This window comes from Plecotus auritus (genome assembly GCF_963455305.1).
Source record: "Plecotus auritus genome assembly, chromosome: 3".
In the NCBI taxonomy this organism is placed as follows: domain Eukaryota; kingdom Metazoa; phylum Chordata; class Mammalia; order Chiroptera; family Vespertilionidae; genus Plecotus; species Plecotus auritus.
In genome coordinates, this window is record NC_137772.1 from 139,904,816 (window position 1) to 139,920,005 (window position 15,190).

At 41.2% G+C, this 15,190-nt stretch overlaps 1 protein-coding gene across 1 annotated transcript in view; it reads left to right on the forward strand.

Annotated features, from left to right (window-relative positions):
- Positions 1 to 13,790, forward strand: part of POC1B (POC1 centriolar protein B) — a 107,526-nt gene extending 93,736 nt beyond the window's left edge. The window contains exons 11-12 of the mRNA XM_080662452.1: positions 8,243 to 8,461; positions 12,296 to 13,790. Of these exons, the coding sequence (XP_080518578.1) occupies positions 8,243 to 8,461; positions 12,296 to 12,400 (324 nt within the window). The 3' untranslated portion in view covers positions 12,401 to 13,790. The remainder of the gene's footprint in view (positions 1 to 8,242; positions 8,462 to 12,295) is intronic.
- Positions 13,791 to 15,190: the final 1,400 nt, after the last annotated feature.

Genomic DNA, 15,190 nt, shown 5'->3' on the forward strand with positions numbered 1-15,190 from the left:
ATGTAAAGGCCCGGTTGGTTGGTGAGAAAGAATCTCCTAATAACTAGATTCCAAAACCTTTGAGAGACAGAAAGACAGATATGTCAATTGGCTAATGTTGTGGGGTGGAGATGTAGTCCCTTTTCTTCTCTTTGCCTATACCCTTTCCTCTTTTGTCAACTCCATATGTTATAAGATATTAATGTATTTGTTGTTGGGCACAGCAAGAAAACCACTATTAAGGTGTATTGAAGTTTAGACTGTGATCTTAAATCTTCTCTTTGCCCTTCCTTCACTAACTGCCCTGACTGCAAACCCCAGAGTTTAAAGGCTGATTGTTAATTAGATTGAGGATTTTCCCAGGAACAGCTGCAGCTGCTACTACAACACAACTATATTTTCAGCCATGTGTGCACATACTTAGGTATGTTGTGATCGTGTAAAGAAAGACTCTTGGTTATAGTTTGGTTTTCATATGTGAGAGTGGTAGTAAAATCTGCATGTAAGTGGCTAACACATTAAAAAAATATTCAAGTTCCTGCTAAGTCCAGAGGATGCAGTGGTGAGAAGAGTGGGCGTAGCTCAGTCTAGTGAAAGACAGTAAAACAAGGAACAAATACATAAACACAAACTCTGATCAGTTCTGGTGGAAGCATCAGGATGCTGTGGTAGAGAAGGGAAAGGCTTCAGGAGGGGGTCAGGGACTGCTGTTCTGGAGTTGTGACAGTCATGCTGAAATTGAGAGAACAAAAAGATCCAGTTGCACTAGGAAGGCAGAGAAGACCAGTGCAGGCAGAGAAGAATTGTTTGTTTTGGGCGATGGTTGTGCATGGCCATCCCAGCATTGTTCACAAGCAGTGAAGGGGCTACTGGGATCAAGAATGCAGACTGTGATAGTGAGGCAGGGCTTCTTGGCGAATCCTTTGTATATTCTGTGCTCTGTTTAAACCTGCTGTTGTTTCAATCTTTGCCACCAGCTAGTAGCTGGGCAGGTAAGTAAGTGCTGTATGTTATTATTTCCTGGTTCCTTTAGCTCAGAGAATGAATAGGTAGAGGTCGTGGGTGCTTCTGGGTATGTCTGATGAGAAGCATCTAAAATCCTTTAGGGCAGTGGTCGGCAAACTGCGGCTTGTGAGCCACGGTTTGCCGCTCTGTTGACTAATGAGTTTGCCGACCACTGACCTAGACTCTCGATTCCAATAATTACAGGCTGTTGTTGTTCCTTGTGATTAAGCCCCTATCCCAGTGGTCAGCAAGCTCATTAGTCAACAGAGCAGCAAACCACAATTCACGAGCCGCATGTGGCTCGCGAGCCGCAGTTTGCCAACCACTGCTTTAGGGTAACTTGTGTTTTCATGATGTATGCTTGATGAAATTTTGCTTCTGGACATTTTAAGGACAATGTTAGCTTTTCTTTCTCATGTGGAGCTGAGTAATTGCAAGTGATAGTAATGGGATTGTTTTGGGGTGTGGGTTTTAATGAGTGCTTCATCCCCTAAAAAGGCATTCTCACAGATATTTGAGGTTCACTCTCTAACATTTCAGGCATATTACAGATGTGGAAAATTTGGGAATACAAAGAATAACTTCTCAGAGACTAGGATGAATTTTAGAGGTAAATATAGCCTGCTAGACAATAAAACAAAAATATTCTATATAATAAAAGCATAATATGCAAATTGACCTAACAGAGAAATGACCAGTTGCTATGATGAGCACTGACCACCAGGGGGCAGACGCTCATCACAGGAACTTCCCCCCTGGTGGTCAGTGTGCTCCCACAGGGGGAGTGCCACTCAGCCAGAAGCCGGCTTCTGTGGCAGTGCTAAGGAGGAGCGAGCCGAGTGGTGAGGAGCAGCGAGCAGGTGGGCGGTAAGGAGCGAGGGGTCTCAGACTGTGAGAGGAATGTCCGACTGCCGGCTTAGGCCCGTTTCCTATGGGGAACGGGCCTAAGCCGGCAGTCGGACATTCCCTGAGGGCTCCCGGACTGCAAGAGGGTGCAGGCAGCGATGAGGGACCCCTGCCCCCTCTCCCCCAGTGCACGAATTTCATGCATCGGGCCTCTAGTAAGTTAATAAATCTCTGAGGAAGAAAATACATCAAAAGACTGAAGGCACCAGGACCTAAACTTCGGAGAAGCAGGGTCTAGGGTTGTGCTGCCCACTGTTATGTCCTCGCCACTCAGAACAGTGCCTGGCATGGAGCTGGCTCCAGAAACATCCATTGAGTGAACAGATGAGAAGACCCTGAGTAGATGCACATGGCTAAATAGAAGTACTAAAATGCATTTTATACATATTTTTAAAATAAGCTTGAATTCTGAATGTGGATTTTGACTTTGTTGTTATTGTTTTCAACAAATGGTGAATTAATAAGATTATGAGAGAGAGAAACTTGAAAGTTTTTCTTTTCTTTTTTTAAAAAAATATATTTTATTGATTTTTTTACAGAGAGGAAGGGAGAGGGAAAGAGAGTTAGAAACATCAATGAGAGAGAAACACCAGATCAGCTGCCTCCTGCACACCCCCTACTGGGGATGTGCCCACAACCAAGGTACATGCCCTTGACCGGAATTGTACCTAGGACCCCTCAGTCCGCAGGCCGATGCTCTATCCACTGAGCAAAACCGGTTAGGGCGAAAGTTTTTACTTTCTTAAAAAATGATTAGAAGGATCATGGGGAACAGTGGTCTGATCCCAAAGTTACAGTACCTGGAGTCCTAACATCTCTTAGATTAGTTGTTTCCAATGTCTTCCCTGCCTGTGTGCCCTTGAATAAGTGATTTAATCTGTACCTCTGTTTTCTCATTTATGAAGTGGGAATAATAGTAGAACCTACCTGATAGGATTATTGTGAGGATTAAACCAGTTAAGATGTGTAAAGCAATTGAAATAGTCCACGTGCATATACAGTAAGCTCTATAGTGATAATTTTCATTGTCATTTTCCTTTTCTCCCCCCTCCTTCTCCTCTCCTTCCTCCCCCTTCTCCTCATGGTTATCATTATCGTTAGAAGTACACTTTCCATGTTTGAGGTAATTTCTGTCAGTAATTTCTCATGTCCCAAGTAATAACCAGAAATGAAAAACTGATGAAAAATTTAAAAAACACAAACTTCTATGACACATATATTTGGATTTTTTGCTTGTCTCCTTAATAGCTTTAATGAGATATAATTCACATAGTATAGAATTCGCCCTTTTAAAGTGTACAGTTCATTGGTTTTTAGTATATTCACAAAGTTGTATAGCCATCACCACTATCTAATTTTAGAATATTTCATCATTCCAAAAAGAACTTGAGAATGTTTTTATCAATGACATACCCATTACCAATTTTCCCTCTTCCCAGTCCCTATAATCACTAATCTCAGCTATCTTCCTGTATTTGTCTATTCTGACGATTTCATGTGCATAGAATCAAACAATATGTGGCCTTTGTGTATAGCTTCTGTAACTTAGCCTAATGTTTTCAAGATCCATCCATGTTGTAGCATGTATCAGTACTTCATTCCTTTTTGTAAGTACTAGTAATAACCATTGTAAGGATGTACTGCATTTTGTTTATCCATTCATTATTACAGCATTTGGTTGCATATGGATTGTTTCCATTTTCTTGATGATTATGAATAATGCTGCTATGACTTGAATGTATGTTTTCATTTCTCTTGGGCATTTACCAAGGAGTGGAATTGCTGGATCATCTAGTACAAGCATGTCAAACTCAAAGGCTAACAACAGGGCAAATAAACAAGATTTAAGTTTATGTGGGCTGCAAAAAAACAAAAGCTTCAATTTTCATAGAAATGTAGGTTTATTGCAGTAGAGACATGCTGAATACAAAGGGCTGAAATAAATAAGTAATCATTAACATAAAATAATAGAACATTTTAATAAAAATGAATATGTTTTCTTGAACATTAACTTACCAGACACTGAATAACTGCACAAATTAATAAGCATAACGCAAATAAACCCATTTTTCTTGTTCTCTGAAAGCAAAATATTTTCTGTTGTGCACACCAAACAAGTCAGTATAAGACTAATGACGTGGCAGTCGGCTGCTAAAATATTCCCTGCTAGTATTTGTGAAGAGAAATGGTGCTCCTGTGGGTAAGGCACATAAGGGAAATGAATGCAACACGATTATAGTAATCAGTCATTAGTGAATGTTGTAGTTCATTATTAATAACTAGAGGCCTGGTGTACGAAATTCGTGCACTCGGGGTGGGGGTGGGGGGAGTTCTTCAGCCCGGATTGGGAGAAGGCACAGGCCAGGCTGAGAGACCCCACCAGTGCATAATCGAGGCTGGGGAGGGACATGGAAGGTTGGCCAGCCAAGGAGGGACTGTGGGAGAGCTCCAGGGTACATCCGGCCCATCTCGCTCAGTCCCCATTGGCTGGACCCCAGCAGCAAGCTAACCTATTGGTCGGAGTGTCTGCTCCCTGGTGGTCAGTGCACGTCATAGTGAGTGGTTGAGTGGCCTTAGCATATTACGCTTTGGTTGAACCACCAACCAGACGACCAGACATTAGGCTTTTATTATATAGGATTATGTATAACAGAATATTGTAAAAATTAAGTTATGAAATTTTTATTAAAACGTTTTTTACATACTGTTATATCGGCTGGGCCACAAAAATATTTGTTGTGGGCCCTGAGTTTGTCGTGCTTGATCTAGTTTAACATTTTGAGGAACTACCCAACTGCACCATTCTATAGTCCCACCAGCAATGTATTAGGGTTCCAAATTCTCTATATCTTTATTAACACTTATATTCTGTCCTTTTTATTTTAATCATCCTAGTGAAGTGGTATCTCATTGTGATTTTGATTTGCATTTCCCTAATGATGATGAGCATTTTTTTATTTGCTTATTAGCCATTTGTGTAACTTCTTTGGAAAAGTGTCTATTCAGATCTTTTGACCATTTTTTAATTTGGTCATTTGCTTTCTATCTTTGAGATATAAGAGTTTTTTAAGTGTTATTCATGCAAGTTTCATATAAATATATGATTTATAAATATGTTCTCCCATTCTGTGGGTTTTCCCCATTTTCTTGTTGATGTTTTTTGATACACGAAAGTTTTTAATTTTGATAAGGTCCTATTTATTTATTTATTTATGTGTATTTTTGGTGTTATGTATAAGAAGCCTCTATGTACTCTAAGGTTAGGAAATTTTACTTCTATGTTTACTTTTAATATTTTTATAGTTTTTTTCCTTATATATAAGTCTATGATCCATTGTGTTATATGGATGAATGAGTTAATTTTGTATATGATGTGAGGTAAGGGCCCAAATCCATTCTTTTCCCAGCACAATTTGTTGAAAAGACGCCGTTTATCCCATTAAATTGTCTAGCAACTTTGTCAAAAATCAAATGGCCGTAAATGGAAGGGTTTCTTTTTAGACTCTGAATTCTAATCCATTGATCTGTAAGTCTATCTTTATGCCAGTGCCACACTGTCTTGAGTACTATTGTTTTGTAGTAAGTTCTGAAATTAGGAAGTATGAGTTCTCTAACTTTGTTCTTTGGTTCTATGGTGGCTATTCTGGGAACGTTGCATTCCCATATGAATTTTAAGATCAGTTTGCCAATTTCTTTTAAAAAGGAAGCTGGGATTCTGATAAGGATTGGATTGAATCTGTATATATTAATTTGGGGAGTATTGCCATTTTAACAATACTAAATCTTGTGGTCCATGAGCATGGGATATGGGATGTCTTTCCATTTCTTTAGATCTTCAATTTCTTTCAGTGATGGTTTATAGTTTTCAGTGTACAAGTCTTGTACTTCTTTTATTAAATTTATTTCTAAATACATTTTTTATGTTATTGTAAGTGGAATTGTTTTCTTAATTGTATTTGCAGATTGCTCACTGACATATTTTGAGGGTTTTTTTTCTGTGCCTTTATTTTATTGTGGTAAAATATACATAACATAAAACTTAACATTTTAACCGTTTCTAAGTGTAATTCACTGGCATTAAGTAAGTATTCACAATGCTATTGTAACCATTCCCAGTATCTATTTTAAGAACTTTTTCATCATTCCAAACAGAAACTCTGTACCCATTAAACAATAGGTACATAACTCTACATTTCCCTCGTCCCACCTCATGGTAACCTCTACTCTACTTTCTGTCTCTCAATTTCCTTATTCTAGGTACCACATGTATGTAGAATTATACAGTATTTTCTTTTGTTCTGGCTTATTTCACTTAGCATAATGTTCTTAAGGTTCATCCATGTTGTAGCATATATCAGAATTCCATTTATGTTTATGGCTAAGTAGTAATCTATTGTTTATACATTTATCTGATAATGGATATTGGGTTGTTTCCATCTTTGGCTATTTTGAATAATGATACTATTCACATTGGTGTACAAGTATCTGTTCAAGTTCCTGCTTTCAATTATTTTAGATACTAGAGGCCTGGTGCATGAAATTCGTGCATGGGGGGGTGTCCCTCAGCCCAGCCTGCACCCTCTCCAATCTGGGACCCCTCGAGGGATGTCTGACTGCCCGTTTAGAATGGGATTGGGCCTAACGGGCAGTCAGACATCCCTCTCACAATCCAGGACTGCTGGCTCCCAACTGCCTGCCTGCCTGCCTTCCTGATTGCCCCTAACAGCTTCTGCCTTGCCAGTCTTATCACCCCCTAACCAGTCCCCTGCCAGCCTGATTGATGCCTAACTGCTCTCCTGCGAGCCTGTTTGCCCCTAACTGCCTTCCCCTGAAGGCCTGGTCCCCTCCAACTGCTCTCCCCTGCAGGCCTGGGTCCCCCCCCAACTGCCCTTTCCTGCAGGCCCAATCACCCCCAACTTCCCTCCTCTGCCGGCCTGGTCACCCCTAACTGCCCTCCCCTGCAGGCTTGATCGCCCCCAACTGCCCTCCCTTGCAGGCCTGGTCCCTCCCAACTTCCCTCCCCTGCTGGTCTGATCACCCAGAACTGCCCTCCCTTGCAGGCCTGGTCCCTCCCAACTGCCCTCCCCTGCTGGCCATCTTGTGGTGGCCAGCTTGTGTCCACATGGCGGCAGCCATCTTTGACCACATGGGGGCAGCCATCTTGTGTGTTGGAGTGATGGTCAATTTGCATATTACTCTTTTATTAGATAGGATAGAGGCCTGGTGCACCGGTGGGGGCCAGTTGGTTTGCCCTGAAGGGTGTCCCGGATCAGGGTGGGGGTTCCCTTGGGGCGTAGGTTGGCCTTGGCAAGGGGCCTGTGGTGGTTTGCAGGCCGGCCATGCCCCCTGGCGACCCAAGTGGAGGCCCTGGGATCTGGGATTTATTTATCTTCTATAATTGAAACTTTGTAGCCTGGAGCAGAGCCAAGCCTTCTGCTTGCTCTGTGGCAGCAGCCATTTCTGTTGGGATTTATGTATCTTCTATAATTGAAACTTTGTAGCCTTAAGCGGAGGCCTGGGCCCACCAGGGTGCACGGAAAGCTTGGCTTTCTCCATTGCCGGGGCAACTCAAGCCTTCTGCTCTCTCCAGCTCCGTGGCTACTGCCATTTTTGTTGGGATTTACTTATCTTCTATAATTGAAACTTGGTAGCCTTGAGCGGAGGCCTGGGCCTGCCAGGGTTGTGCGGAAAGCTTGGCTTCCTCCATTGCCGGGGAAACCCAAGCCTCCTGCTCTCTCCATGGCCGCAGACATCTTGGTTGGGTTAATTTGCATACTCACTCTTGATTGGCTGGTGGGTGTGGCTTGTGGGTGTAGCAGAGTGATGGTTAATTTGCATATTACTCTTTTATTAGATAGGATATACCTAGGAGTGGAATTGATCATATGGTAATTCTATGCTTAACTTTGTGAGGAGCAGTGAAACTGTTTTTACAGGAACTGCAGTATTTTATATTCACACCAGCAATACATGAGGGTTCCAGTTTCTCCACATCCTCACCAATACTTGTTATTTTCCACTTTTTTAAAATAATAATCACCTTAGTGAATGTGATATTTGATTAAGAATTAGAGTGCATCTAACAATCTTTTAATGATAAGAATAGCTAACCCCTCAGACAAATACATGCAAAATGCAGTCCATTGAAAAAAATCAAGGAAAATTGTGAATTTTCTGTGTTAATTTTTAGCTTTATTTCCTTGTTATAATTTTAATTTTCATACTTTGTCATAGTTGAGGATAAACAAAGGAAAGCTGGGCTTTTAGAAGGAGAATATTGAAAACTTTTACGTATAATTTTAAAGTTTGGGCAATGTAACGAACTCTTTCTCTTCTTTCCATGATGTCAAAGACAACGGACACTGTTGTTAGAACTCTACCAGACAAGGATGAAGAGCTGTGCAAATATTTCTTGAATCCTTCTTTAATGCCATCAGAATATCCACGAACGACCTTGAAAAAGAAATCAGAAGACATGAGCGATCTCCCTTCTGAGAGTCAAAGAAGCATACCGCTCGCTGTGACTGAAGCTTTAGAGCATATTATGGAACAGCTCAATGTTTTGACACAGGTGAATTGCTATGCTTTGCACTGGGGGGCAAGATATGCAGAACAATCCTGGTTACAGCAGGTTGTAGAATTAGCAGAGTAGGGGTAAATTCTTTTTTCTTAGAAAGGCAAGCTCAAGGTGGCAGTCAATATAGCAAGGAATGCTCCGCTGAGCTGCTCTAGCAAGATCTTGTGGAGATAAGGTCAGAGCCCCCCCCCCCCCCCCCCCGCCCTCTCTCTCTCTCTCCTGTATCTTGCATCCAGGGGCCAGAAGGGAGCAGTAGAGACTATAAAGAATAGAGGTGGCAGCATTTTGATCTGGGTAGTAATGTTTTAGCCTAAGAAGTTTTGATATGTTCAGATTAGGACATTTTCAGTGGCATATTTAGGGCCATAAGACAAATCTATTGGGATTAATTATTTCTGGTTAGAATGAACTACTGGCAGTGTTTACAGTTCTTCACTCTGAAGATATTCTTGCTATCCCCTCATTCCAGAGCTTCTTGCATTGATGCTGAGTTCTTCTGCAGGTGATGGAGTTTGCATTCCCATTTTAGAATCTTACCAGTTTACCTTTGCAAAGAAGGAACACCATGGATGTTAATATATCAAAGGTCTTCCAACTCTTGGTCAGGAGATATAGACGTCATTTAAGGGGAGTGTTGTGTTGAAACCACCAAAGGTTTCTCTTCCAGCTTCGCTGATTCAGTGTTTCCTTTGAAGAAGTTTTCTGTTGTTCCTCTTTGATACATAGACTAAGAATACCAGTATTCGTCAGAACGGACTTGTCACAGTTATGAGAAGAGGCTGTAATGTGATCTAGATATGTCAATTACTTTTCCAGAATAAATATTTCAAGTTGAAATAGGTCTTACATAGAAATAATCTAATTCTGTTCTCAGCCCTGTCTACATTATAATCACCTGGGTAGTTCATAAGCATTCAGATGTCCTATTCTCATCTCCAGAGAATTCATTTACATTGGTCTGGGATAAGCTCTTTCAATCACCCCATATGATTTTGTGTGATAGCCAGGGTTTAGAGCCACTAAATACAGAGTAAAAACATTCAGCTCCATGCAGATTCAGTCCTGGCTGGCTTGTTCCCCACACTGCCACAACTGCATCAGCTGCACTCTTGCATGCAGTGTTGAGTCCTCCTACATCTCTCCCACATGAATCTTTTCATTCTCCACTCTTTCAGCTTCACAATCCATTTCTTCTTCCTTTGGCCTGATTCACAGATAAATGAATCACTTTAAGCTTTATTGAATGTCTGTATGATTTTTTTTATCTTCAATTTTGAATAGCTCGCTGGCTTTTACGTATGAAAGTGGTTAAAAACAGGCACAGCACACTTGCAAAACATGAACAGTGAATCTGTGGGCCAGTACCAAGTAACACAAACATGTTCTGATTCACTTTATTTACAGATGACTGGACTTCTAACTCAGCTGCAGTGTACTGTCTTTACTGAACTATAATTAGAAATAAATTAAAATGAAATTATGTTTAGATGGTAGATAAATGGAGTCTATTGTTAAAGGTGTTGATAATATTTTTAACAGCTTTAGCATGTGGAATTGTGATAATATATGTAAAGTACCTGGTAAAATGCTTGACTCATAGTAGGCACTCAAGAAATAGCAGAATATATTACCAGCATCACTGTTATTTTTAACTTGTCATGATCTGTGGTATCAAATATGAAAGCAAAAGCTATAAATAATGACAGTTTTAAAAATTGGTTACCTTCAAAGGATGATAGGGCACTAATTCATTATCTTGAAACTTGCTGCTGAAATAACCAAGCATTTCCCCGGCCTTTCCCCTATGAACTCTACCACTGCATAACCAAATAGTAGATGAGGGAAATGTCTCTTATTTATAAATTATCCTAACTAATATATTTTTAAAGATGGAATTGAATCTCATCACTTACAACTCCCAAGAATTAAGAGCTCTCAGCATTGAGTAGTTACTAACATTGTGAAAAGAAACAACCAAACCTTAGTAATGTGCCTTCTAATGAAAGAACAGACCACCACTTATAGTCTTACCAAGGGATCTAGCCTAAGTCTTATCAGCCTTTGAGTCCAACTGCCAAATGACAGAAGACAAGGAGGGTAGAAGAGCAGACTGTGCTGGACCTGGCTGTTCCATTCCTAAAGTCCAAACTGGTGGGAACTCTGCCTTCACATGGCCTGAGCCTGACAGCAAACCACTTGTAAAGAAAAGGAGGGAAAGGATAGCAGCCTATCCTATATAATAAAAGGCTAATATGCAAATTGTCCCCTCAACCAGGAATTAGATCGGGAGTTCGGGAGTTCAACCAGGGGGTGAGGCCTGCTGGCCAACCACCCTCAGTCCCTCCCCCCACCCAGCCCCACCCCCAACACCCCCTCCTGAGGTCAGGGGTGGGGCCAGCCAGCCAACTGCCCATGGCCCCTCCCCCCCAGCCGGCCCCACCCCCGATCGGGCACGGGCTGGCCAGACCTCACCAGTGCATGAATTAGTGCACCAGGCCTCTTGTTGATTAATAAAAGATGAAATGCATATCAACTATTTAAAATGGGTATGACAAAATTAAAGTGTCTAGGGATGTACACACGAAAGATAAAATGATAAAGAAATAAAAGAAAGTGATCCTGTAATCGTCAGGATAGTAACTGTTAAGAGGGTGGGCAGGAATGGTGATTCTGACAGACATCTGGAAAGGCACCTGGGTGGCTGGCAGAGTTCTAGTGCTGGACCTGGGTACTGATTAGAAGAGTGTTTTTCTCATGAGAAGTCATTGTAACATGTCCTGTATGTGGCTTCCTGAATCTGTTTTATTCTATATAATAAAAGGCTAATATGCAAATCGACCAAACAGCTGAACGATGGGTTGCTGTGCGGTGCACTGACTACCAGGGCTCACAGCTGGCACAGTGGCAGTGGCAGGAGCCTCTCCCACCTCTGCGCAGTGCTAAGGATGTCCGACTGACGGCTTAGGCCCGCTCCCCACTCCCCATGGGGAGCGGGCCTAAGCCATTAGTTGGACATCCCCTGAGGGCTCCCACACTGTGAGAGGGCACAGGCCAGTCTGAGAGACCCCCCACTCCCCTCCCCCAAGTGCACAAATTTCATGCACTGGGCCTCTAGTTTTATAATAAAGGTTGTTTTAAAAGATGTAAAAGACTGAAGATGAAGTCAGTATCACAAAAAATTAGATTTCCCAAATTTAAGAGTAGTCATGTGTGTGTGTGTGTGTGTGTGTGTGTGTAGTCATATACTTATTTATTAGCTGAAGGGGTTAGACTAGCTAAGATTCATCATGTCCTGTGTGCCAGGCACTAGCTGAGGCATTTTTGATGCATCATTTCATTCAGTCTTCCTAACAACTCTTTGAAGTGCTATTATCATCTTTGGGACATGAGAACTAGAGGCAATCATTATGGTTTTTTCAAAGTAAACTAGGTAGCCAGCTGTCTGAGGTAGTGTAGATATGATCTGTCATTGACTGTGATAGAATGACCAATGATGGGCTAGGCATGTGACATTGTACCCCCACCCTGCTCCCCATACCACTTAGATCTCCACATGTGGCCTCTTTCCTGGCATCGATGCTTTGTAAGATCTTTTCTGTTTTTCCTCAAATGCATCCATTTTTATTTTGTTTGTTTTTTCTTTTCTTCAAACTGCTTGACAGTGCTTTGCCCTGGAGTAGAGCCCAGAGGCAGAGCAAGTTCTGGGGTCCATTTTTGAGCCAACTTCCTGGCAAAAAGGTAGGCATTCCAGTTCTAAGAGGACCTCCTCTGCAGAGATTATCATCATTGTCATCATCATCATTGATTATTTTGTTCTCCTTTTTGCAGACTGTTTCAATCTTGGAGCAGCGATTGACTTTGACAGAGGATAAGCTGAAAGACTGCCTTGAAAATCAGCAAAGGCTTTGCAATGCCATGCAACAGAAAATTTAAATAGAAAAGTGTGAGCAGAGGCACGATGAATGAGCACATGTACATACACAGGAAGGCAGTGCAGGAGTCTCCATGGGACACAACCATGTGCTAATCATCATGGCATTTCTTACAAGGGTGAGCAACAAGAAAAGGCATAATTAAGGATGAATTTAAATTTACAAATCAATGTCAAGGACTATTTCAAATCATTACCGTTTATGATTGCAGTAATAAAGTGATACACATTCAAGTGGCTCTCTATTTTCCCCATATTATTTTAAATGTTAGTTTTCATTTATAGTCTAAACCCCACCAGAAAAGTAACCAAATCTTTGGATTGCATTGTTAAATCATTTCAGATTAACCACATTCATGTAATTCCTTAAAGCAATTAATGTATTTTTTTAGTGAACACTCTTAGGGTGAAATAACTCACCTCTAAAATAGCATCCTATATGTTCAAAGAAAACATTTATCCTTTCTTACCAATGCCTTGAAAAGATGACCGTATAAATATTTCCAAAACACAGAATTTCCACAGCAAGAGTACACTTATTTTAATTAGCAACAGTACATGTATGACATAGGTCAGTGGGCTTTTATTTAATGTATGTTTTATATTGTTTATCTTCGACCAACCTGAAAGAAAATGAAGTTAAAAATATGTGAAGCACACATCTTTCTTTCATAGGTGAATGCAGTGAATGTTTTGAGTTGTATTTTAACTTGTAATCCCAATTTACAAAGATTACATTACTATGATTTCATTCAGCTCAAAAGCAGAATGATGCAGCAGTAATACTTACAGATATACACCATGTATGTTCACATGCTTCAGAAATGTTGCTTGGTATGATTTTGGCAGCTGAATAATAGGTACTTTAAAAAATACATTCACTTCATCACAATTAAATGAATTGTGATTTGAAACTAAATGAAAATGAACCAGGTGTGCTAAAAGATCTTACAAGTTAAGAATTTTGTTTTAGCTTAAGCAAAATAAGAGATTAGATTGGGGGAAAAAAGGCAACATGAATTTTAGCTTGCTTTTCTGTTAAGCTATATCAAGGACAAAGAGGGTGTGAGAAGATGGTCTGTGGGTAACATGGGGAAAATGCTATGCATGTGTTGGAAAACAAGAAAAAGTGAGGTCCTATTTATGTAGGAGTCTATATGTAGAAATTTTTTTCAAAGCAACTTTAGTTGTATCAGTGAGGTGGTTTTTTATCTCATGTTTTAAGTGCCTTTATATACCATATATAAACTTCTAGACATTTTCAAGGGTCTATACAGACTAAGTGGCAAATATTTTTATAAACTCATTGAGAAGACTAAGTAAGAAATGAAATGTCATCCTGGCTTTGTTTACTCTTTTTTATGCTTCAAACAATAAAGATGTTTTACCCATAAAAAAATGTTGTTCCTTTCTTTTTTTAATGATTGAAATCTGGAAATACTAAACTTGTTATTATCTGGCTAATTCCATTTTAATGTGCATAACAACCGCCTAGAAAACCTGTCAAAACCATTTCCTGGGCCCCATTCCCAGAGTTTATGATTCAGTAGGTCGCTGGGGCCCAATAACGTGCATCTCTAAGAAGCTCCAGGGTGAGGCAGATGTTTGTTGGCCTGAAGCCCACACTTTAGAAACCATTGATCTAGCTATAGCCACTGCTTACAGCATGATGGTGCCACATATTTTTACAGTCATCACAGACCTTTATGAGTGGTATAGAAACAGTGATGGTATAAATTAAAATGCCTTGAAACTTTTTCAAGAGTCATTTAATTGCCCCCCCAACCCCCATATTTTAAGCTTTTGCAGATTCTCCTTGGTGTTTACTGGATTCCAGCCTCTCATCTTTCCTGACTTGTATATTCAGCTGCCTGATGAACATCTGCACTTAGAGATTAGTAGGCATCTCTAAATACGTCCAAAACTAAACTCTGCTGCCCTCTCCCCCACCAGCCAGTTCCTCTCCTAGTCATCCCTTTGCAATAAATGGCAACCCCCCTTCCTGGTGCTCAGGCTGAAGACCTGGAAGTGTGTCATCCTCGACTCTTCTCTCACACCGCACGTTCCACTCCCTCAGCCCATCTTCTCAGAACAGATAAAAACCCGACCACATCTCACCACCTACATCACCCACCATCATCTCTTACCTGGGCGACTACAGTTAATTCCAGCTGGTCTCCCTCCTGTCACCTTGTACAGCAGACCAGAGTGGCTCTTGAAAACCTGGGTTAAAACCTTGGCTCTGCCCCCAAACCCTTCAGGTCTTCCCATCATAAAAGCCCAGACATCGTACATGATGTGCTCCCTTTCCAGCTCCTCTTGGACCTGCACCCCTCCACCTTGAGTCACCCTCACTCCCTCACTGACCTCTGGCCATAGTGGCCTCTTTGCTTCCATTTGAAGAAGCAAATAAGCTCCCACCTGAGGGCATTTGTGCTTGCCATTTCCTCTGCCCCGAACGCTCTGTTCTCGGGTATCATAACACTCCAGCCTGCTCACCCCAGCCCTGCTCACAGACTGCCTTTCCAGCAGGCTCTCCCTTAATGGCCCTGTATGAAACAATAACCCTCCATCCACTCGCTGCGTATCGGGTACAACAGAATACAGTTCTGCCTCTTCCACTGTGATGTGACCTTCTCAAAGAGCTGTCCTCTAACTGTCATCGTTAGATTGCCCACCTCGTACCTTGTATCACCCATAGGAAAAGCTAAATAAATAGTTGTTGCATAAGTGAGGATTTTCATTTATTCAAGGGGCTTTAAAACATTGCTCTTCACTTGGAGCCAAAAGCA